The sequence below is a fragment of the Trichosurus vulpecula genome, chromosome 4 (genome assembly GCF_011100635.1).
Source record: "Trichosurus vulpecula isolate mTriVul1 chromosome 4, mTriVul1.pri, whole genome shotgun sequence".
Classification (NCBI taxonomy): Eukaryota; Metazoa; Chordata; class Mammalia; order Diprotodontia; family Phalangeridae; genus Trichosurus; species Trichosurus vulpecula.
In genome coordinates this window covers 59,032,640-59,058,100 of record NC_050576.1, presented here as the reverse complement: position 1 = coordinate 59,058,100, position 25,461 = coordinate 59,032,640, and the positions used below count along the sequence as shown (strand labels likewise).

Here is a 25,461-nt window from a genome sequence, read left to right as displayed (position 1 = left end):
CATTTATCAATTGGGGAATGACTTGTATTCTTATAAATTTGACTCAGTTCTCTATATATTTGAAAAATGAGGCCTTGATCAGAGATAATTACTGTAAAGATTGTTTTCCTGCTTTCTGCTTTTCTTCTAATCTTGGTTGTATTGGTTTTGTTTGTACATAAGCCTTTTAATTTAATATAATCAGAATTATCTTATTTCACATTTTGTAATACTCTCTATCTCTTGCTTGGTCATGAATTCTTCCCCTTCCCATAGATCTGACAGGTAGACTATTCCTTGCTCTTCTAATTTGCTATCTAAATCATGCACACATTTTGACCTTATTTTGGTATACAGTGTGAGATATTGGTCTATACCTAGTTTTTGTCCTATCGTTTTCCAATTTTCCCAGCAGTTTTTGTCAAATAATGAGTTCTTATCCCTAAAACTGGGGTCTTCGGGTTTACCAAACACTAGGTTACTATGGTCATTGACTACTGTGTCCTGTGTGTACCTAATCTATTCCACTGATCCACCACTCTATTTCTTAGCTAGTACCAGATGGTTTTGATAACTATTGCTTTATAAAATAGTTTGAAATCTGGCATGCCTAGGCCATCTTCCTTTATATTTTTTTTTTCATTAATTCCCTTGATATTCTTGACCATTTGTTCTTCCAGATGAATTTTGTTGTTATTTTTTCTAGCTCTATAAAATAATTTCTTGGTAGTTTGATTGGTATGGCACTGAGTGGGTAAATTAGTTTGGGCAGAATTGTCATTTTCATTATATTGGCGAGATCTACCCATGAGCAAGTGATATTTTCCAAATTGTTCAGATCTGACTTCATTTGTGTGAAAAGCATTTTGTAATTGTGTTCATATAGTTCCTGGGTTTGTCTTGGCAGGTAGGCTATTAAGTATTTTATATTGTTTACAGTTATTTTAAATGAACTTTTTCTTTCCATCTCTTGGTGATAGGCTTTATTGATCATAATGTCCCATGTCTTTTAACTAGGCTTACCTGATGCCCTCAGGCTGCCAACCTTGGCACTAACCCCTGAGGATAGTTTTTAGGGCTAAGTGCTCACACTACCTTCTGCCCCACCACCCCCGGGGCCCACTCCCATTTACTCTATACTCTGACCAAGCTTGACTACTCTTTACTACCTAAAACATGCCCTGCATTTCTCCGCCTCCATGTCTCCTTAGTATCTTTTAATCATGTCTCTGTCAATGCTGTTCCTTATGCTTAGGATGCCTTACTAGTAGGATGTAAATTCCTTGAGAGTTAAGACTTTTATTTTTGTTTTTGTATTCCCAACACCCTGCACAGTGACTTGTGTGTAGCTGTAAATAAGTATATGCCAAATTAAAGTGGATTATAAGTAATATCATCCCTCCTCCCTATTCGCCTGCTGAATTCCTAGGGGGTGGCTTTGGGTTACTTGAGCTGGTTGCAGAAAATAAACAGTTCACCACCAGGATCAGAGACCATGCCCCGAAGGACATACACTCTGGAACTCTCACCTAGGGTGCCATTATCCTGACTTGGGAGTGCATCATGGTGCCCTCCCCTATATCAAGGCAGGTCCCATCTTCTCACCAGAGTATATGCTCCTCTCCAACTCCCCAACTACCTTCCAATTATGGAACTAGAACCAAATCAATATTGCCATTACTAGAAAAGGTGAGGCAATCTACTCTCCTATGGTTCACTCACCCTTCTTGTAACTTTCCAAACCAAAATACCCCTCTCTAGCCACCACTCCTCTATACATCTCTCTCCATTAGGCTGTAAACTAAGGGCAAAGGTTCTCTTCACTTATATTTCTATTTCCAGAGCTTAGTACTGAGTAACCAATCACTTAATGTTTTTTTATTCATTCATATAGTCCTTTAAGATATATGAAGTATTTTCCTCACAACCACACTTTCGGATAATGGATACAAGTATTTTTTTTACCTCCATTTTATAGACGAGGCTTTACAAAGGCTCAGGGAGACTTGTCCAAGGCCTCACAGCTTTTAAGTGATGGCATCAGAATCTGAACCCAGGGCTCTTGTCTCTCATCCACTGAATCACGTTGCCTTCCTATAGAAGTCACCACCACTGCTGGCTATGTGTGCTCCACCTGTACGCAAGGAGAAAAGTGGCTTGGTGTCAGAGCTGGCAATCTCACCCTTCCACTACGGCACACTAATTAAGTTATTCTTGTTACCCACTCTCATCTTCATGTAATAGCACTGCTCATTTTTACAAGTCATCTTCACATCTGTGATCTCATATAACCACCACAACCATGCCTTGAGGAATGTAAGGCAGAGATCACTGTTTCCATTTTACTGAAGAACATTAGAGACACAAAGGAAGAGTAATTTAGACAGGGCCCTACAGACAGCTGGAGGCAAAACTGGGACTCTATCCTGTCCTTTCCAACTCCCAGACCTTCCCCATGACTCCACATGGAACAATTCCCCCTTATTCTTACCCACCTTTTTTCTCTACAGGTTGCTGAGACTTCATTTCCTGGATAGATCCTCTCTTACTTGTTTTCAAAGAACTAAAGGATTCTTGGTGGTGGTGGTTGTTTTTTTCTTCTTGATTGATTGTCCATCATTTTCCTCTTCCTCAGCATTACTCCCCCAAACAAATTTTTTATTTATTTCCAACCACTCATTTCAACTTTCTTGCCTCTCCAGATTTCACCGGGTCATGGATGCGGAGCTGGAAGGGATCCCAAGAAGGCCATCTATTCCAACCCTCTCATTTTACAGGTGAGAAAACTAAGGCTCGGGGTGATTAAGTGATTTGCCCGAGGTCACCCAAGGAATGAGCATCAGAAGCCATGTTTGAACCCACGTCCACAAACTCCATAGCCCAGCCTCTTTCCATAGCAGTGGGACACTGCTTCCCCTGGCTCTGCGCTGTCCTTCGATTTTTCTCCTTCCTTGGCTCATTTCTTTGTCACAAATCCCTTTGACTCTTCTCCTCCCATCCCAGCCATATTCACCAACTCCCCACCCCTCTCACTTTCTCTAGTAGTCCTGCTAAGAACCTCCTCATACTCCCCCAGAGAAGAGAGCCAAAAGACCAAAGCCACGACTCTCCTCAGATTCTTGTGCACGGGGCTAGCAAAAGGGGATGCATGTGCCTAACACTGTCCTTCCCATCTTCTCCCAACCCAGCGGTGACAGTATGGAAGATTGCAAAGGGCTCAGGCTGGGCAGCTGGATCCAGAAAGATTCCAACACAGTTTGATTCCATTCAACAAAGGTTTATTAGGCACCTACTGTGTGCAAAACACTGTATTAGGTGCTGAAGGAGATACGCAGTTTAGAGAAGACACAAGCCCTGCCCCGTCCAGGGCTTACAACCTAGTAGGGAGAGATGTCAACATACAAATAACCAACATATACCTCTTACCCTGGTTGGCCCCAAAGGGGTCAAAACAGAGAACAGGTGTGTGTTTCCTCCACAAAGCCACACTGATCGGTTCCCGATTTTGATGAATTGTAAATGGCACTAGAGGAAAGAGGGCAGTGACTCCTGGGCACTGGAGTCTTTGGAGACCAGGCCACTCGGAGTCACATGATTAGCATTTAAAGTTTGTGAAGGGCTTCACGTGTTATTTTATTCGATCCACACAACAACCCTGTGAGGTAGGTGCAATTATTACCCCATTTTACAGATGAGGAAACTGAGAGCGAGAGAAGTAAAATTGACTTGCTTAGGGTCACACAGCTAGTTAAGAATCTGAGGATGGATTTGAACTCCAGTCTTCCTTATCCGTCCAGCACTCTTATCTACTGTTCCACAATTCTCCCCACAGTCCCTATTCCCCTTCCCTCATCAAGTGGTCTGAAAGATTCAGCTCCATGAAAATGGGGAAAGAAAAGGGGCCCAAAGTATTCTTCAGCTAAGACCTCAGCTTCCTACCTAGTGAGAGGCATCTCTGAAAACCATTGCTAAGCAAAGTGAGTTTTCGAGGCTGACAGGAGATGAACTCTTGGCCAGATTCCCAACTCCCTTTGGTATGACTGCCCAACAAGATACTGACCCAAGATTAAAGATCTCTGGGTTGAGAAATCTCAAGCAAATGAGGAGCTCTTTACACGCTCAGGTCCTTTAGAATTGAGCAAGGGGATGCAGCATGGGCAAGCAAGGCAGCTGAGCAGAGGGTAAATTTCCTCCATCTGCTCCAGATTCCCTAGGAGGCCTATTGCAAGGGAGCCACACCTATGGGCTATGTTCTCTCCATACAGCCCAATTAGAACATAAAGCCATACTATTCTATGCACCTAAGGATCAAGGCTATTTAAATCCACAAGCATGGGAAGGTGGGATCACTTCACAGTCCTCAGGCAATACCAATAATCCAAAGCTCACTGAAAAATAAAAAGACAATGTCATCCCAAGGACATCTCAGCTCGGGTCCCACTCAGTTGGCTGGGTTTGGCTTTGAGAAAGTCACCTAGCCTCTCTGAGCTCCAGCTCTGTCCTCTGTAAAATGGACTTAATGTTTGTACTACCTGCCACTTTACGAAGTTATTGTGAAGTCCATATGGTTAAAAGCAAAAGACAGTGAATGAGCTTTGTAAACCTTAAATGGCTATATAAACATGAGATTTTATTAAAATGCACTTCTCTGGGCACCCACCCAAAGGTCCCTTTTCATGTGTCCTTCCTGAAGCTGCCGGTCATCAAGAGAACTCTCAAGCCTAAGAGATTCCAAGAACCCCTAAGCCTAAGATACCTCCTAATTAGGACTGCACCTGCTGCCAATGGGTCATGTTTGGAGAAACACAAGGGGGGGGGGGGGGGGGCGGGGCGCTGCCAATTTAACCAATGAACATGAATCGCACGAAGAGGGCTAGGTTAACTGTAAGGCATCCTGGTGTGGTCAATCAGACACTAGATTGAATGTCACAAGACCCAGATTCTGGTCCCAGTCCTGGCCCTAGTTTGCCATCTGACCTGGGATTTCCTTATTTGAAAAAGGAAGGGATTGGACTAAATGAGAAGGTTTGTGGTTCAAAAAAAGTCCTGGGATTCTGAAAATGAGTGGCCTCCTGCCAGCTTTCATGACTCAGTGTACTCTGTAGGTCAGACAGGTTAAAAGGAAACGTAGTTTGGATAGGTTTTAAATAACACAAAAGAAGAAAAACATCAGGCTCAAAGTATTATGTTCACAGTGGACATTTTGGCAGCATGGTACAATGCACACAGAAAGTACCAGGAACCAGATCTGGGTTTGAGACCTGACCCTTCTTACTTGCTGTTTAACTAACATAGCTTATTTTATTCCTCTGTAAAATGCCGGAGGTTGGACAATCTCTTGTGAGGTCATTCTTTCTAATTCTAGAGTTCTGTAAAACACCAGGGTGTAAAACAGAATTAAGTTTTCCTCTTCAGTGCTAGAAAGGAAGGGCACACTATTCTGGAAACAAAAGGGAGAATATACAGAAGTCTCTGGAGATGTCCGCAAGCTCTATGGTAAACAAGTATGTCAAAGGAAAGAGCAAGGGCCAGGTGGCCATCTCAGAGGGTGAGAAGTGATACCTGAATGTGGCCAGCAGGTGGGGCATCCTCATTAAAAAGTTAGCCAAGGAGAGGATTCTGAAGCAACCACACATAACCAATCCCCTTCATCACTGGGATAGGCTAAACTCCATCACGCATTGCAACCGTTGATGGTCCATGATGCTTGTCCCCATTAAATAGGATTTGGCTACATGTAGGAGTCTAAAGGCGTTACACAAAGAAGCCCAACCAAAGTATACAGAGCGGTGATGTGGAATCCTGAATGCAAATATTGGCACTGGCACAGTACTGTATGAGAATTTAAAGGTGTAGTAAGCACTGCGGTAGAAGGTGGAAGGGGGAGGGGAATAAGCATTTAGATAGTGTCTACTATATACCTGAGGCTGTGCTAAGGACTTTAAAAAAAAACAAAAAAACAAATATAATTCCATCCTCAGAACAACCCTGCCACTAAGCAGAACCATTGCAGAATATGGAGCCCCCACATATCCTAAGTATGATGTGTAGATGCATACAAACTTAAAATAAATAAGGTCTTTTGTCGTTATTTTGTTCGATTTTTTAAAAATCACTTTGGTTCAGATATTTTAGTGTTTTGGTTTTTGCCATTTCTGCTACTTAGTAGACAAAATCATAGCTTCTTACCTTAATAAAGAGTCAGACTTTGATTTAGAGTCAGAAGGACCCTTGAAGGCAGTCTCATCAAATCCTTTCATTTTACAGAGTAACACTGACGCCCAGAAACAAAGTGATTTGTCCACGATCACACAAATTTTAATCGTTTGGGATTCAAAGCCAGATCCTCTGTCTCCTTGCCCCATCTCTCCCTACTCCAATCCATCTTCCACAAAGCTGCCAGTTGAGTCTCAAAGCATCGGTCTCACCAAGTCACCCCTCTACTCAATAAGCTCCAGTGACCCCATATTGCCTCCAGGATCAAATAAATATAAAACCCTCTGCTTGGCATTTTAAGTTTTTGATATCCTGGCCCATCTCTACCTTTCTAGTCTTTGTACAGCTTTTACCCTCCTTGGTGGAGGCATTCTATGATTCATTCTACCATATCGGTCTATTTGCTTTTCATGGCATCTGCCATCTCCATTTGCACTAGCTGCTCTGCCCTCTAGCCCTTCCCTCACCATACCCAGATTATTCTCTTCTTAGAATCCTGGCTTCCTTCAGTAATAAATTTCAAAGCCCACCTTATGCAAGAGTCCTTTTTGGATCCATCTCAGTTGCTAGAACCTTCCCCTCAAATTTTTATTGTTCATCGTGTGTGTGTTTTATATGTGTCTCCTCTGTATCTAGTTATATCGTCTCACCCCTTAGACCTTAAACTTCTGGAAAGTAAGGACTGCTTTTGCCTTTACTTAAATGTCCAGTGGTTAACCCAGCATAAGCACCTACCAAAAGCATATTTTAACTTTGAATCCTCACACTTAGCATAGTGGATTACATGTAGTAGGCACTTAGTTTTTGAATTAATACAATTTTAGAAGTGTAACAGCCCTTAGTGGATTATAATGGGAAAACTGGGGCCCAGAGAAGTCGAGTGATTTACCTAAGATCACATAGAAAGCTGACAGGATTGGGACTCAAAGCTTGCATTTTCTTTTCTTTACTACCCCACAATGCCTCCAATATCTGAATCCTGTTCAAACTAATTCCTTTCACTTAGGGTTTCAAGTTTTAAACTCGTACGTGTGTATATGTATATATAAACATACACACATATGTACATACATACATATATACAAATATATGACTATTGGAGTGGAATCCAAAGTTGGGAAAATCAGCATGGTTCTTAATGGTTTGAAGTTTATGGCTGGGTTCATACTGAGTGAGCACAGAAGAGACCCAGCAACACAATCTGAGCGTCTTCCTTTTCACTATCACCTTTGACGCAGGACTTCTTGACTTTTTTGGGTCACGGACCTCCTCAGTGGACTGGGGAAGCCTATGGACCTCTACTTAGAAGCATGTTTTTCAATGCTGGATTACAAATAAACTCTATTGAAACAATCAAAATATTTTCCAAAGCTTCATAGTTTCTCATGGTTTCATGGTTTCTCTTTAAAAGTTGCCCTGACTCCTGATGTTTGATTAAACTAGCACCTGGAGAAACCAATGTCTTCTCCTCACCTCTTGCCCATAAGACCAGAGAGTAGCAACAGTAGAAATTACCTCAGGTAGGAAAAATGATTCATGGGGTTCCGGCAAAAGTTCAGGCTTGAGGTAAGGGTTGAGAATCATAGGCAAAGTGACCTTTTCACAGACCAATTCACAGAGGCTAGGTTGGATCATATTCAGAAAGGAACACACCAGGCCAAGGGCAGGAAGATCTGGCTTTTTCCCAGTCAGCAGCCACGTGGATTTGAAAAGTCCCCTTAATCTCTTTGGGCCTCAGATTGCTTTTGGGTCAAGGGGACACACCTTGCCCTGCCCACCTCAAAGGGTTATGAGGCTCAAAGGAGATGTCTGTGAAAGCTCTTTACAAACCTGTGGTGTTCTTAAGGGAGAGGACACATCAGAGGATGCGTCTTCCTTCTCTAGAAGAGCTTAGACTCCAGAGTTCTTTTAGACCTTCCTATACAGAGGCCTGCTAAGGTTACCCTCACACTCACACCAAGTTTAACCACTATTTTTCTGATCACAACAAATATAAAGGCAAAGGAAAGGGTCGTATCCTTTTGGTTCCATCTTTATTTACAGGGAAGGACAGAAAACGCATAGGCAAGAGTATTTCATCACTAATAACAAAACAGAAAAGGCAAATGTGTAAACTTAAAACAAAACAACAACAAAAAAATCTAACCCCTCACCAACAACCCAATCCGAATCCAGAGGCAATACTGGCAGCTACTGCCTCTTCCTATCATATACCTGAAGGCAGAGAGATATTAAAGTAGCACGGGCAGATTTTTAAACATTTGCCTGATACAGAGTGACCCTCACTGATGGGTAAAAGGAGCCACACACTCTCAATTCACTTCCACAGGTTTCTCTCCTGCCTAGAACCTGCTTGCTACCACCACTCCAGCTAATAAAACATGCTTTGCCTACCGGACCCAATGAAAAATTTTAGAAGAGTCAAGTAAGAGTGGCAGGCATCCAAACAGTCCTTTCTGTAAAGAGGTCCAATCTTCATGGACTCAGCTTAGTCTTCATGGGCTAAAATATATCCAATTCATTTTGGGGATTGGAAGATTTGATGTACAGAAGGTAAGGTGGGGGCTGTAGGACACAGAAGAACACATGCTCCTAACCTCCCATTTCTTTGCTGCCAGGCCAAGAGAGTTCCAAGAGACCACACCAAGAGGTCACTTATTTACATGCAACACTGAATGGATTTTGGGAGTCTTGATTTCCCATCCAAACCCAGGGCCATAAATCCTATGAGATTAACCCACTCACCTCCTTAAGAGGCTTTTGTACCACATTTGATCCAGCAAAGAAGTTCCAAATTCTGCAAGCAACGATGTGACCCAGAACCCAATGAGGGGCAGAAAAACATGTTCCCCATGATTAACTACCCCTGCTAAAGAACATGTGGTTATAGTGAACTCTTGGGAATGCTCTGCAGTTGTGTACCTGCCACTTTTACCTCTCCTGGCCCACAGTCTGGGCTGGACCAACTACATTCCCAATAGCATCCACTAATTCTCCTAGTACCCTTACCCCACAACTCATTTTTCCTTGGATTACATGGGATATGAAGAACAGAGGAGTCAGGAGTTCACTGGTTCAGGAGTTAGGGTGAGGCTAGACTGTTATCACATTAGATCATCCCAGCTACAAGGCTGCAGATCCCGAGTTTCAAGACAGAAACTTAGCACCTTCTGATGGTGAATCTAAAGGAACCTTCCATTGTGCTCATCTTTGTCTGCATCCTAATATCTGCACAGGGGCATAAGGATAAGAGAAGCTCAATAAAAATATGTCACACCTATAGATGATGGCACCCTTCCTGGGGCACTCAGGGACCCGGATTACACCACTGAATTTCTTCCTTTCTTCCACTATGTCAATCTCTGCTCTGTGCTATACAGTTTTGGGGAGGTCATCTTTGGATCCTGATCAACCCTGGGAAATAAATACCACCCAGCCTCCTTTGCCTGTCAGCTGAGCCTGTCAATGACTGTGACTGGGAAAGGCCAGAGGCTGCTAGCGGAAGATAGAGCAGCAGTGGAGAGAGGGACCAGGGGATGGGTGGGGTTATGTGGAGAAGAGAACCTGCTCAGGGGATGGCCTTGGTCCCAATACCACAAGTAGATGAAGAAGCAACTAAGTAGAAACGTCAGTGACAACAGAAGAATCTGTCTTACAAGGCAGTGGGATAGGCAGCCAAGGCACTAAATGGTTTGGCACCTGGGAGCTTCAAGTAAATTTGAGCATGGTACCCGCTGCAAGGCAAAGACTCTCTGAGACAGACACTTCCCGTGGGCAGACTGCCCCCATCTGGGGTTTAGGCCCCACCTATCCTGAGGCTCCTGGCTCTGTCTTATCCTCCCCCTCCCCATGCCTCAGAGCAATCTGAGGTGTGACTATAAAGGAATGTGACTGAATCCTAAGAAAAAGATTCCAAAACTTCTACACACAAAAGCATGTCGTTCTCCTTCAAAGGGGACACCTCAAAAGCATGACGCATTAAATCAATGACACTTCCATGGCTTAAAACATTCTGGGAACTCCTCTCTTGAACTGCCTTCAGAGAGCCCTTCTCTCTGAAGAAACAAGTGTTTGTTTGTTTTTAAAGGGTGGCACCTTTTGAGAGCTGGCAAAGCTCTGTCCGTGGGGGTGGGTTCAGTTAAGAAGCAGCCAAGTCTGTGAATATGAAGGGGCAGACTGAGCCACATGATGCCATCTGGGGTTAAAAGACAAGTTGGGGCCAAGTGATGAGAGTGATTCTGTTTTGTGACTCAAACTAGACCTTGAAGGCCACCTGCAGAGTTCCCAAAATGCTTGAATAGTCTGTCTGTCCCCTATCCTTGTCCAACCCCCACTCCCCTAGGTGATTTACTTAGAAGGATTACACAAATTTTGGATAAAGACGATCTGGCAAGTATATAAAAAACAAAATAAAATTAAATCAGTCATGTTACTTTAAAATCACAACTCATGAATCCGGTAGTTCTGATTTTTCCAACCCTCCAGAAGTCAGCTAGGAATCTATTCCAGGAAGGAAGGCATCACTAGGGGCCTGGCTGGGGTTTACCTCCCTCTAATTAGAGGAAGTTCCAGTTATTAAAGATGAAAATGCACAGTCCCTTCTTTCTAGCACCTCTAAGGCACAGGATGGAGCTGTTCCCTTCTCTGTGGTAACAGCAATTTTATCCTGGTTGTCACATTGCAAATGAAAATCATCACTGGGAAGGGGATCGAGCTCATCCTACTAAAAGTGCATGCGTCTTTTTTTTGGGGGGGGGGGGGGCGGGGAAGGAAACAAAGCTACCCCTCTGTCAGAGCGGGAGATAGCTTAAGCATCTTGCACTGGCTCTCCTATCACTGAGAAAATTGGCCATGTGGCAGGGCCTGAGAGCCAGAGCCACTGATCAGAAAGGAAATAAAGAAGCCCAGACTCTTCAATTGCTGCATAACAACAGGGCAGGGGAAATCCCTAATGCAGATCACTCAAGTCTTTCCAGGTGCCATCTGAAGCCAGCGCCAGTATCTGGCAAACTCTCCCCTGTTCCGTTCTTGCTGTTTCTGTGGTGACAGCAATCTCACCAAATTCCTACTCACTCTGGTGGGAACCAGAGGCACCCTTGGCCTCTCTTGAGACGATTGAGAAGGAAAAAAGAGAGGGATATACAGACTAACTAGATATGGGGAAAGGAGGGGGCAAAGAAAACATTGAAGACTTACTCTCTTCTGCAGGGCACTTCCTTCCCTGAGTATGATTTTGGGGTCTTCCCTCATTCCTGACTAAAAGACAGAGTTCCCCTCACCTCCCACGCATCCTTAAGGAGCAGCCCCAGAAGATGGCATCTGTCAGAAGAGAGCAGCACTAGGAGGGACAGGGAGGAATGTCAGAAGCTAATCCTTTCTAGAAATCCACCAGCACTCAGGACTCAGTTGTCCTTCTCTCAGCATCACTCCTCCTTGACAGATGCTCGAACTGCTGGCTTATCCTACCTGGAAATGTAAGAAACAAAGGCCCTCTGCGGGGGCTAAAGCACCTACCCAGAAAATACAAGCACGAGCTCTCACGGTATCCCCTTGGAAAATACTCACGGCAAACAGCTTTACATTATTCTACATTTACACAAAAATAGATTTTTATATATATATGTATATATTTATAACTGGTTACACGATGGACTTGTAATTCAGCATCACTGGTAGTTCCTGGCACAGTTTGTCTCTTAAACTCAGGTCATCTTCCATTTCGCCCTGCCCATTCCAAAGTACAAAAATCAAAGGCATTTCGTCTTCATGGGTGTTTTCTTACATACAGTCATGTCACTGGCAACACTATATACACAGATCGGCGGTGCCTCCTCGCCCTTCCTCCTTTGTCTCCTGGGTGAATAAGGGGTAGGGTTCAGGGGCAGAGACGCGGAGCTGGGCAGAGGAGGTCAGTGTGGCCGGCTGCTGGACTCCGACGCCTGCCTCTTACGGGAGGGGGTGTAACCGTTGAGGCAGTTGTTGGTCTGGCGCTTGCTAAGTCCTCCATTGAGGATGTCTTGGATGTGCTGCACAATGAGGTTGATGGCCACTGTAGGAGCAGAGAGGCACAAATATTAGGAGATCCAGGAAAAGAAAAAGGTGGGTCAGAACAGAACAAAGCACCCCAGTCATTCTCCTCTCCTTCTTCCCTTTCTCCTTCTCTTTTCTTGTTTTTCCTCCCACCCCCACCACATCCCTCCAGGACTCACCTATATTATCCACACCTCTGGGAATAATCACATCAGCATATTTCTTGGTCTGTGAAAAAGATTTTTTAAAAATTAGCATTACAGGAGAAGTTGGAGCTTCTGGAACACACCTTACTACCAGAGCATGGAATGGGAGAAGGTACTGCGCACTGTGACTTTGTAGGCTGAGAACCTTCATTATAATTTGGCTCTGTCACTTGATAGCTGTGTAACTTTGACTGACTGCATTCCTTAGCTCCTGGGGGCCTCAGTTTCTGCATCTGTAAAATGAGGGCTTAGATGATCCCTTTCAGCTTTACCACCTATGATCCTATAAAGAGTTCTTATGTAATACGTCCTTTGCTGTACTTACTAAGAATTCTACAATTTAGAACCATGAGCTCTATATAGGCGAACTCTGGCCAGCCACATTGATTGACTCCATGGGAAACACATTATGAATGGGACTGTAAACAGACTGATGCTTAGGAGAGTAAAGACACCTCAGTTTTATGTACTAGTTTCAATTCACCGTCTATGCAATCTGTATCCTGAGCAACAGGCTGAGTGGCTTCCCTCTCGTTTCATTGATGGTACTGTGAAATGTCACTGATTGTTATAACAGTATACAAGTTGTGTGTGTGATTAATCTTAAAAGCTTATGGCAAAGATCTCTCAAAAAATTAAAGACAAGCCCTGGTTGGTAGAAACATGATTGAAGGGGGTATTGGAGATAATTTAGAAACACATTGGCTGAACAAAAAAAAAACAAAACAAGAATTTTATCTGACTTTATGTGCCTGCCCCAACCAATGGGATAGCTGTATAGATAATACAACCGAAGTGATTGCTTTTTCTTTAAGTCAATCTTAAGGAGAAGAGAGAAGGAGAGACTACGGAACTCAAAATTTAAAAAAAAAATGAATGAATGAATTTTTGTTTACATGTAATTGGGAAAAATAAAAATTAAATGTAAATATTGACTTTCAGTGACCTGTACTCAAATTATCTAATTGGCACTAAGTCTCACTCTCAAGTTCCTTTTGCCCAATCACTTCCTCTCCTCAAATTCATTACTGACATTTAAACACTTTCTACACACTCACTTGCTTTGCACATCAGAATTTAGCATGGCAAGGCAAACATTTCATTCCCTCCTCACCAATATGTGATCTACTTTGCCAAAAAAGGAAAAGCATAAGACGTGTCCAGTAGAAAAACTGGACAAACAAGCAGGGAAGGAGCCGTTCTGCTTAGGTTTTCACACAGATGACTCAAGAAGAAAACCCAGATAGCAGTTTATTTTCTCCTGAGGCAAGAAATAGAGAACTGTGGGAAGGGAGGTGCAGAATAAATGAGGGCCTGAATAGCAAACACTGTCTTCACCTGGAAACCCCACAGTATCTTCTCAAGCTAAACAGAAGTAATTTGGGCATTTTACCTCCCCCCAAGCTCTTCCAGCTGAGCCAATGACTACAAAACAATTATTCCAGGAGGTGATTTATTTTCCTAATTACTTTCTGCTCAGACTCACATCAGGAACTTAATTCAATAGGGAACAAAAAGTAAAAAACAAACTGTACTAATTTCTTAAAACTGTAAAACTAAATATTAATTCTGTTTTACCTGAGTTCCAAAACTAATGTGCTTTCTGTGTGTGGTTTAACTCAACATGACACAGATCCACTGAAGCAAATACAGTGACATCTTTTCTCCCCAGACAGACTGGGCTCTAAGGTCTTGAGGGATGGACCTAAACAGCTCTCGGTATGTATGTATTTTCTTTGCACACAAGAAGGGATAGATATCTACTGGTTGATTGATTGTGCACTGGAAGTTTGAGCAAGAATAGGGGGATGGGATGTATGAGGACAATGAGAAACAATTTGAAGTAAAAATCCTAAAAGGTCTAAGATAAACTTCCAAGACTGCTGACGTAGAATAAAAATATTGCTCAGGCAATCCTGAACCAAACTAAAGAGACATTCCATCTCAGTCCCTGGCTTACAATGGAATGTGTTGGCCTTCCTTAAGTATTTAATAGCTAGATGGGAGGGAGGAATGAGTTGGATGGCTGGAGAAACAGAAAGCCCCAAATTCTAATTTTCACCAATGTGTTGGGCAAAAAACCAGAAAGCAGGGGCAGCTAGGTGGTGCAGTGAGTAGAGCACTGGCCCTGAGTTCAAATCCAGCCTCAGACACTTGACACATTTACTAGCTGTGTGACCTTGGGGAAGTCACTTAACCCCAATTGCCCTGCCTTCCCCCCTCCAAAAAAATACCAAAAACAAACAAAAAAAAACTAGAAAGAAAACCAAATTACCCAGAGTTACCTCTGCTTACATTAAGAAACATGGTACACTTACAGAGGAGGAGAAGGGAACAAGTTTTTGTTAAGCACTGACTATGTGCCAGGCACTGAACTGGTTTTAAATATTATCTCATTTGATCCTTACAACAACCCTGGGAGGTAGGTGCTATTATCAGCCCTATTTGACTGTTAAGGAAACTGAGGCAGATAGAGATGTGACTTGCCCATAGTTATGTAAGTAATAAGTATTTGAAACTAGATTTGAACTCAAGCCTTCCTGACTCCAGGCCTAGTGCTCTATTAAGAGATAAGAAGGACAAAGGGTTGCCACTGTGAAGTTCCACTGCTTCTCTGCTACCAAGACCTACCTGGTGCTCTCTATCACCACCTGACCTGATCCTACAAAGAAAATCTCCAGAAGGACCAGGGCACCTGTTGCCCTAATTGAATCCTTGAGATTTCTCCCATTTCTGATCTGACACTGGCTACCTGAAATGAGGACTGGTTTGTGATAATTTTCTACCAGTTAACTAGTATCTCTTTAATCAGAGTTAAAGACAGGGAGACTTTTTTCTAACCAAGTTTATGGAACGGAAGTGGGAGTGAAGATGAAAACCTTGCAATACATTTTCTAAAGGGATAAATACAATAATCACAATTCTTGGCTTCACAGACCAAACAGCTTCCTCATCCTTCAGGAGGATGCGTGCCTATCAATCAGCTCCCAACAGATGTCTCTCAGGAGCCATCTCATAAGAGTTTAAATAAAACGGAGCCAGAATGGTTGGGAAGAAATTGTTACATTTTCCCCCACAAGGCCGATATGACTGAGATGGAGATAGGAAACTCATACACTACATACTTCTCTTTCCAGATCATTCTCCCACTACCTCATCCTGTCCCCTTCTGTCATGTACCAGGGAAGATGAGTGCACCTCAGGGGCTGGGATCCAATTCTACAGAAACAAAGACTTCTCCTTAAGGGATGCCTTCCTTCCCTGAAAATGGACTACAGTCACTTCACTGCTGAGCTGATGGCTACAATGGCTCTGTGCCAATGAGGAAGTGAGGACATTTTCGAGGCGAGTCTCACAGTACAAAGCTGATTTTATGTCTCCCTCCCAAATTTAAACCAGCTGTTTCAGAACTAAGTCAGAACCAAGGAAAAACCTTAAGAGGTAAAAACCTGTGAGAAAGTCATTATGGGGACAGATCTCATAGTATACAACATTTCAGACCAATATGAAACAACGGAGCTTAATGTAATTATCATGCTGGGTGAATCAGCTGAGTGAGTAGAGGCTGCTGGGTAGCTAGAAGTTGGCCTGAGATCTGGCAACAAAAAGCATACCAGATCCCACGCCAAAGGGATGCAAGACAGAACAACTCCCAGAATGCCCCTTGGGGCCAGTACATTTAGCTTTGCCAGGCAAGAAATTGGTTGAGGTAGCCTTTCTCTGGGCTGCAAGAAGGGAAGCAACTCAGGCATCTATAAAAACAGGAAGGTGAGGGAAGTTAGCTGCAGGGAGGCCAGAGCTGCATCCATTTGAGTAAGCTTTGTTTGCATTATTAAATTGTAATTTGTGAATTAGAGAAGGGGGTGGCGGGGTGCAAGACTTACTGGCAAGCAGAATTCCTCAAAGGCAGGTTTGACGAACGTAATGTACTGAGATAAGATCTGTTCCAGGTCCCTCCCTCTTTCGCTGATGTCCCTTAACACTACAAGAGAAGAAAAAACAACACAGTCAAGAAAATGCTGCACTGGCCAACCCCTCCCTCCCTCCGCTCTTTGAGGCCCTCTGGACTCTAGCACACAGGGACCATCAGACTGTTCAAAGAACAGGCCAGCTGCAATTTGGGGAACATCAAGTTGCATCTGATGTCTTACAATCAAGAAAATCCCTGTATAATACAAGGGACCACCAAGGTTGACCAAGCAGCCTATTTTATTTCTGCAACATTTTTTCATATGTTACAATAACAAAAAAAGACTTGGGTCAGTTACCTGGAGTCTGTCTACTAGGATCTGATTTGAGGTTTAGAAAGGCCATGAGCTGCTCCTGCCTGCATGTCAAAGCCAGGCAAGGAGTGAAGAGAAACCAACTCTCCTTCTCTCTCCCTCTCCCGCCTCCCCTATCCTCTCTAGCTCACCTCCAGCCTACCCCCACATCCATCCTCAATAAATCTGCTCTATGCTCCTCCCAGAATTCCAAGTACCAAATGTCGGTTACAAACTCATTATTCCCAACTTTGCCATTCTGTCCTCATATTAACTCCATCACAGGCAATTTCAGCTGTGGACAGTTGAGGACTACTTGTCACAAACCAAGAGCTTTGCTCAAAGGAAGCCCTTTCTGACACTCCACCATGCACAAATAAACTTGCCAAAGGAGAAAAATGTTGCAGGGTGGGGGAGATGAGGTGAGGAGAGAAAATAAATGCTCGTTAATTATGAAATAGAAAAGAAAGAGAGCAAAGTGCCCCCTACTTAGCATCACTTTTGAATTCCTGCAAAAGCCCTTATTTTTTCAGCTCAAGGAAGGAAGGCAACAGTCTCAGGCACTGAAACTTGAAATAACCACAAAATCTAGTAACTCTCCTGGAAGAATGACAACCGAGAAGAGGAGGAATGAATGCATTTGCTGCTTGGAGCAGTTTAGGCTGGGTCCTTTCTGGTCTGGTCTGGTCTGGCCATCAAGGAAGTTAAGATACCTATGTCTCCCAAGGGAAAAGGTATGCATCCTCATCAAGATAACAGGAAGGGCTGTCATTTGGTAGGTTTGTCTAGATTCATCCTAACCTCTGCCCTCCAAAATATCCAAAGGACAGGATAACCACATGATAACCATCCTGGAACTTCCCTCAGCACCTGGGGCCTCCTCACTCTGGAATATCCTACTAGCCCTGCTGCGGGCTCACCCTGGAATATTCCTCTGCAAGGTGAGGCCTCATCCCCCTTCTGATGGAGAGTCATGATGGCAAGCCTGTTTTCTTCCTCCTCCCGGCTCTTTTCCTGATTTCCTGGATTAAAACCATACTATGCTCCCACCAAGTACTTTCACCCTGTTCCCATTAGAACATAAACTCCTTTTTTTCTGCTTGTATTTGTATCCCTAAGCACTAGACACAACAACTGGCACGTGGTAAATCTTAATAAGTACTTTGCTTCCTCCGTTTTCTAGCCCTAATAGATTCATATGGAATAAATCCTTTGCCTAGGACAAGAGGATGCCAGGGAGAGTAGGTCCAGTCATGGTGACTACCCTGCTCTATGTAAAAATAGTGTGTGCCCTTTGGGCTCAGTTCCATTTAGGCTTACAATGACTCCCTCCAAACAGCTATTCACTCAGACATCTTATAAGAGACAACTGTTATATGCAGAGCACTGTGCTAGGCACTGAGGGAGATCCAAAGTTTGGATATGACATGAACTTTGCTCATAATCCAGCAGAAGAGTAAGACACAAAAACAGTTAACTACAAAATGAAATGTTACATGAGGATTATGCTGAAAGATGAAAAATAAAGGGCTGTCAGGTCCAAAGAGGAGGACTGTTAGCGACATAGGGATCAGGAGAGGCTCTATGTAGGAAGTAGCATTTGAAATGGGCTTTAAAGTACAGGTAGCAGAGGCAGCGTGAAGAGGGCCAGATTGGGAGTCCAAGGACATGAGTTCAAATAATGGCTCTGTCATTTACTAATGCTAATTTACTAATGACCAGGACAAGTCACTTTATTTCTCTGGATCTCAGTTTTCTCATCCGTAAAATGAGAAGGTTAGACTAGATGACCTCTGTTGTCCCTTCCAGGTCCACATCTACAATCCTACCTATGATTCTCTTCCTAATTCTCTCTGATTCAAGATGGCAAAGGAAGAGAAAATTAAAAAGAAATTCCAGCATTTGTAACACATTTCAGATTTACAACGAAAAGGGCAGTTGCTCAGGGATGGGTAAGTAAACAAATACTGCAAGATATCAATCTGCATCCCATTCCATGACTTGCATTCTGGGGAAGGGTGCCATTTGTAAAGGAAAGGTTCAGAAAGAGCCAGTTATTAGTTTCTTTAAGTTTAATTGGCTTTATTCACATATCCCTAGATGAGAGATATCAATGCCAGGAAGGGAGAAATCCCACTGCAAAGGAATTTGCCCATGGAGACTGACTAGGTGTCCCTTTGGAATGTCAGTGAAAAGGGAAAGCTCACAGTTGGGTTTAAAAACAAAGCAAAAAAAAAAAAATGAAGATGGAGGAAGGAGAAGAATTTTAAGTCTCAAATAATTCTTTTACATGTGACCACTGCTTCTTCCCCACCCCGTAAGTACACCTCTGTTGCAAAAGGGTGGTTCAGAAAGCTGAAAAATCTCATGTGCACACTGGAAAGAGATAGTATACCAGTGGATGAATGACAGAAACAGTATACCAGTGGATGAAATCACAGAAACAGTAAATGATCAGCAAGCAGAAAGCTTTGATGCATGTACAATATATCTTGTTGTATAAAGGGAACGATTTAAAAAAAAGGACACAAAGCCTACTCTAAAAACAAGCAAAATGAGGAAGGAGGATGCCTTGATTGTCTCACTCAGATGACTGTATCCAAGAGCCAGAAGGAACCTGAAACATCGCTCCAGCCCTCTCCCTCATCTTACAGATAAGAAAAGTGAGACTTAAAGAAACTATGAGACTTGACCTGAGTCACAGGGCTAAAAAGCCACTGAATTGGCCATTCCAGCTCAGGTCCCCTACTTCCACATTCCAGACTCTTTGCTTAAAGCTGGACGAAGACATGCAGAAAAGGCAGCAGAGAGAAAGGAAGTTCTAACCAAAGAAAGAGTGACCAGAAAGCATAAAAAGAAGTAAGAAACACAATGAAATTGAACTATTTTCAAAATAAGTTAAAAAATATAATTGGGGACGATATTATCTTCCCACCACCAACCCCAAAAGGCAAGCAAGACATCAATAACTGTTGCCAGCAATATTACCTTTTATGAGTAAATTCTTGTGAATAAAATAACAAAAAAGGATTTGATTCAGGAGGACAAAATGTAGCTTTATAGTTCTCCTCCAATCATGGATCTCTAATGCCTGTTAAATATCAAGGAATCTTCTATGATCTTATCAACAGGACAACGGAAGTTGTCCTATTCAGTGACCTGATAATTCGTTTCAAGCAAGGTATAAACATATTTGTGCCTGTTGGACAACATGTACATGAGGCTATCTGCTCTTTGAATGGAAGCACTAAGGTCGCTTTCACCTTTAACACTGTGTGACCCTATGACTAGTCTTGATTCATCTCATTCTCTGAGGCTTTGATTTCAGCTCCAACTACATGGGCTGGACTGGCAATGATGTAAGCCTGGGCCTGAAGTCACCCAGCCCAATATCATGTTCTAACATATTTGGGAATCTGTGAGTAACCATTGGTGGGAAACCTAATGACCTCTTGGCACATCAGGGTAAGGGCAAGCACACACATACACACACACACAGTGTTCTCTGTAGATAATGATATTTTATCTTGGCAGAGGACACGCAAAACCATGGCACAATCAATTGCTAAGAAGGTTATGGAAAGGGTACAAGGGCTTGTTGGTAAAGTTTATGCATTCAGTGGATGCAGGTAGGGGGATTGGGCAGAGTGCAGCAGCACGGGGTAGGAGGGAGAAGGGAAGAAATATGAAAAGATTTCCTTACTCAATCTGGGTAGCAGCATCATTAAAAAGAAAGTTCACCATATCTTGCCCCGAAGCAACATAGCTTTAAAAACAAAGCCTTACAGAATGAGAGAATGTTAGAGCCAGAAGACACTTTAGAGGTCATCTGGCCCCCATTTTGCAGATGAGGGAATTGCGGCCCAACAAGAGCTAAACAGTGGCAGAGAGAAGACTAGAACCCCTAACTGTAGTCCACAAAATTGCTTTCTCTGGAGATTCACCTATCACAGATTACAACGCCCCTAGGAAGGGAAAAATCATGTATTCACTTCCCTATAATCTTCTAAGGTCTCTCTCTCTTTTTTTCAATCTGGATACTGAATCTAATAGTCATTGCAAAAGACAAATTGTAAGACTTTGGCAGGCAGCAGGGCCCAAGGGAGAGAGCGTAGGCTCTCTTAAGTAACTGGGTTCCCATCCTCCTGGTGTGTTCACTACCTGTGTGAAGTTGAACTCATTGAAATTCACTGGCCCTTGATTCCTCATGTGAAAAACGAATGGGTTTGGCTCCCTTCTAGCTGTGGAGCTATAATCCTACCAACATTTCATCTGCCTAAAAAGCTATCTACATGGGCCCTGAAAACCAAAATGACAGATTCAGGGGCTGCTGCTAGCTTGTAGTGGCCTAGGGTTCTGTGTTTACCAGTCTCTCTCCTATAAAACTGGCACTGTTACTGATCCAGTGCCTGGGTTATTAGGCAGAATTAAAACTCAGCACTTTAAAATCAACAAGCCAACCCACATCTACTATGTGCCTACTGTGAGGCAGGATATGTGCCTACTAGGTGCCTACTGTGCTAGGTGTGATGACACAAATGTAAAACAAAATTGTCGTTGAATTATATCAAAATAAAAGTGCATGTGGAATTAAATACAAGATCATTTTTCAAGAGTTGGGTACTAGCAGCTGGAGGCGGGAAGATATAGAATCAGAAAAGACCTCATATAGGAGACGGCACTTTGTATTTAAAAGCACTTCTGCCATGGAAAAACAAAACAATAGAAATAAATTTGATGCTCACTGATTAGTGAAGGGCTAAGTAATTATAGTAAATAAATGTAATGGGATATTATTGAGTAATATAAAATGATAAAAAGGAAGGCCAAAAGAGAAGTAAAGGAAGATTTATGGGAACTGATATGAGCAGAGTCAGGAAAAGATACACTTAATTCAACAACGTAAATTAAAAGAATAACAAAAAAAAAACTTAATATGGTATAATTGCAAAGACGAAGCTTTGTACCAAAGAAGAGAGACAAGAAAATATGTTCCTCCTTCCCTCCCCTCGTTTCCCCCACACATTTCTTATTTATTTTTTGTTAGAAGAGATAGATCCCTGACTAGGGAAGAGAGGAGAGACATATTGGAAGATGAAAGGGATGCAAAAAAAAAAAAAAGATGTCAATAGAAAACACTTTTTAAAAGATGATTTTTTTAAAAAAATATTGGATATAGGTGAAAACTGGAAGAACTACTGTCTCGTCAATGTTTAAGGGACAGGCTGTTCTTGACTCAAAATACCCTAAAGGCAAATGTCCTGATCTTACTCTGAATTTCCCATGAGGACACTATTTGGAACTGAGTATTTAGCCCACCCTTTTCCCGCAGGCCCAAATGCCAACCTCTTAGGTTACCCAACAGTGACCTCACAGGGGATTTATTATCCTGTACAGAATGACTGACTAATGCCACTTCTAACGTCACCAGAACCATTTCCCCACAAGGGCATTCTGGGATTAAGAGGGCTCTGCTGGCTGAAGGTGAGCACACCCACCTCTGCATTCCCAGAGGAAATAAAGTGGGATCCAAAGTCTATGAGGCTTATACTACAATATGAAGGGGAGGTTTCGAGACCCACCTCTACGGGAGAGTCGAGTATCTGCATCCGTGTCCACAAAGAGCTTCATCTGGAAAAGGTCTCGCACCTCCTGGGAATAGAAAGCAAGGATCCCTTCAAAGAGCACCACATCAGCAGGATACACAGTCACTGTCTCCTCTTTCCTGCCAGGCACAAGGCAGAAAGTGAAGCAAGGTTAGACAAAAAAGTAAAAAGAGTAGAGTAGAAAGGAGGTGACTAAGAGGTGAGCTTCTCTGCCAAACTCTGAGTCACAGGGAGAGCTTTTGGAAAGAGCACTAGAGGACAAAGTTTCCAATTCTGCCCATATATGATCAGTCACTTAACCTCTCTGGGACTCAGTTTCTCCCTCAGTAAAATGAGAGCATTGTTGTACTCCAAAACAGTTTTAGGAAGACTTCCGAGAACCACTGTGGGCATGGCAGTCACAACTAGGTTGAGAGTCTCTTCTAAAGTGATTGGACAGAGCAATGGGCTTGGAGTCAGGAACACTCATCTTCCTGAGTTCAAATCTGGCCTCAGACACCTAGTAGCTGAGTGACCCTGCGCAAGTCACTTCACCGTTTGCCTCAGTTTCCTCATCTGTAAAATGAGCCGGAGAAGGACATGGCAAATCAGTCCAGTATCTCTGCCAAGAAAACCCCAAAACGGGGTCACAGAGAGTCTGACATGACTGAAAAACAATAACACTAGACAAAAACACAAAACAAACAACATATCCTTAATAAAGGCTTTTGATTTGCCATTTTAGTGAGAGCTCTGCATTCACTCCTACACACATGTTGATAAACAAAGTGGGAGAAAATCATGAAACTAGACTGACTGGGTCCACTACAAATTTATGATACATAACCTCAACTGAACTTTCACCATGGCAAGACTATCCTTTTACATCTTCCTAAGTGATTCACCACCCCATTCAACACAGAAGCTTTTCTAAAACTTATCTTCCTACAATGTCTCCTCCTTCATGAGTGTGTGACCCTTTTCCTTGCTGAGGCAAACTGTAAAAAGTGTGTAAGTGGTCCCAATTCATCCAACTTCAAGAGACCACCTCCCTCTGTCAACCCATTCTCATTAATCTTCAATCTCTCCCTTCCCGCTACCTACAAACACACCCATGTCTTCCTCTAATTTCAAAAAAACCCTCACTGAATTGGTCCATCACCAATAACTATGGTCCTTCTCCATTTTAAGGCTAAGCTCCTTGAGAAGACCATCTACAATCTCGCCTCTAACCTCATCATTTGACTAAATCTATTCTTTCCAAAGTCGCCAATGAGTTCAAAGATGTCAAAATCCAATGGCCTTTTCTCAACCTTTATCTTTCTTGACCTCTCTGTAGCCTCTGACATTGCCAATCATCTTCCTTTCCTTGATCCTCCTACCTGTCTGACCACTCCTCAGGATCCTTTACTGGGTCTTTTTACCTTTGTCTCCCCAATGCTTAATACAGTATTTGGCACATGGTAGAGAATTAATAAATGCTTGTTAACTATGCTGAAGGCACCACCATTCTTTCAATATCCTAGGTTCATAGTCTCTAAGTTATCCATTCTCCCTCATCTCACATATTACACATATTATTTGATCCTCATACCAACCCTCAGAGGTAGATGCTATTACTATTCACAGGAAATTGAGGCAGACAAAGGCGATGGGACATTCTCAGGGTTACACAGCTAGATTTTACTCGTGTCTTGCTGACTCCAGGCACAGTGCTCGCGGGTATGTCCACAACACTGGTGCTGCAATGAATATGTCCTATTACAAACCCAACCAAACCTTTTATCTCCCAATCCTAAAACTCAACCTCCATGAGGCAGTTCAGATCCAAGAGCTGCATGCCTACTGTGTGCTCCGGGGCAGAAATCCCCACCTCTGAGCAAGGGAAGAAGTTTCTTACCGGGAATGAGAGACGAAGTCGTACACAGGAATCTGAACCGTCTTTCCTTCTGTAATTTCTTTAAGGGTTTTGAAGATAAGCTCATTGTCAAAGGCATCTAAGGAAAGAGAGGTGCTCTTGGCTCAGCCATTAACTCCATAAAGCCTTAGTAATATTTCAAATGACAAAAGACACCCACAAGCATTGGGAGTTTACTGACTTTTCTCTCTGTAATGAGGCACTCAGTAGCCAGCACACAATGACAAGTGGATTCTCAATTAAGGCACATTACTTCCTTTAAAAAAGGAATAAAGCATTCTGCCTGCATCCCTCTCCTTCCCCCTTCTTTGTAGAAGCTGGTGGCCATGAGTGTGGAACACTGCATATCACATCAGACTTTCGGGATATATCAGTTAGTCCTGCTAAACTTTTTCTTCTTCTTCTTAAAATTCCAGCTTTCTTTCTCCTTTCTCCACCAGTTACCCAACCCAACCCAAAGGGCACTGATGCAGACAGAAATTGGAATCCCTGCCAAGATTAGGGCCAGTGAGGCTAGAGGAGCAATGTTTTGGCAGAGATCAGGAGGGCTGCTTAGCTAATCGGGCTCCATAGGGGTGGGACTTGTATGCTGATAAAGGCTGCTAGAGGTTGGAGAATGCAGCTGTGAACATGTAGGCAGCCTAAAGTGCTGCCAGACCACTGCTTTCTCTGTGTGTGTGTGTGTGTGTGTGTTTGTGTTTGTGTGTGTTAGTTAGTTAAAGGGGAGAGGGTGGGGGTGGGTGTCATGAGTCTGTCTGTCTGTCTCCCTCTTCACCACCGCAGCCCCAAACTAGCCAGTGACAATTCCTTACCTGGGTGGTCAAAGTTAAACTGGCCCTTGAGGGCCTTGGCCTTCTGCTCCATGGTCAACACCCGGTAGAAGCTGTCCTGACTCAGGATCACCACCTGCTTCTGGTGATAATCCACCTCATTCTGGCCCAGCAGCTGCACAATTTTGGAGCACACTGAAGACTGCAAAGGGAAAACAAAAGGTGGTGGTTAGGTTACAGGGGAGAAAAGTTCACAGGTTGAGGGGATCTCAAACTTAGTAACATGGAAAGTTAGGACTTGTAGGTGTTTATAATTCCCTACTTCATTAACATATGTGGATCTCAATAACCCCTAACAAGGATGGTACAGATAACAAATACAAAAAATTTAAAAAAATTATTTTGGTTTGACTGACTTCCTTGTCTCTTACTTTCTGCCCCATCAGCCTCTGGCTACAGGCATAAAGACAATGAAATTGTACAAGACAGGAGGAA

General features: G+C 43.0%; 1 protein-coding gene across 1 annotated transcript in view; it reads right to left on the bottom strand.

The window, feature by feature from the left end:
- Positions 1–8,209: 8,209 nt before the first annotated feature.
- UCK2 (uridine-cytidine kinase 2) overlaps positions 8,210–25,461 on the bottom strand; it is a 69,893-nt gene continuing 52,641 nt past the window's right edge. Inside the window, exons 2-7 of the mRNA XM_036753531.1 lie at positions 25,009–25,168; positions 24,179–24,275; positions 22,276–22,418; positions 16,316–16,413; positions 12,405–12,453; positions 8,210–12,244 (exon numbers count right to left, since the gene is read on the bottom strand). Of these exons, the coding sequence (XP_036609426.1) occupies positions 12,105–12,244; positions 12,405–12,453; positions 16,316–16,413; positions 22,276–22,418; positions 24,179–24,275; positions 25,009–25,168 (687 nt within the window). The 3' untranslated portion in view covers positions 8,210–12,104. The remainder of the gene's footprint in view (positions 12,245–12,404; positions 12,454–16,315; positions 16,414–22,275; positions 22,419–24,178; positions 24,276–25,008; positions 25,169–25,461) is intronic.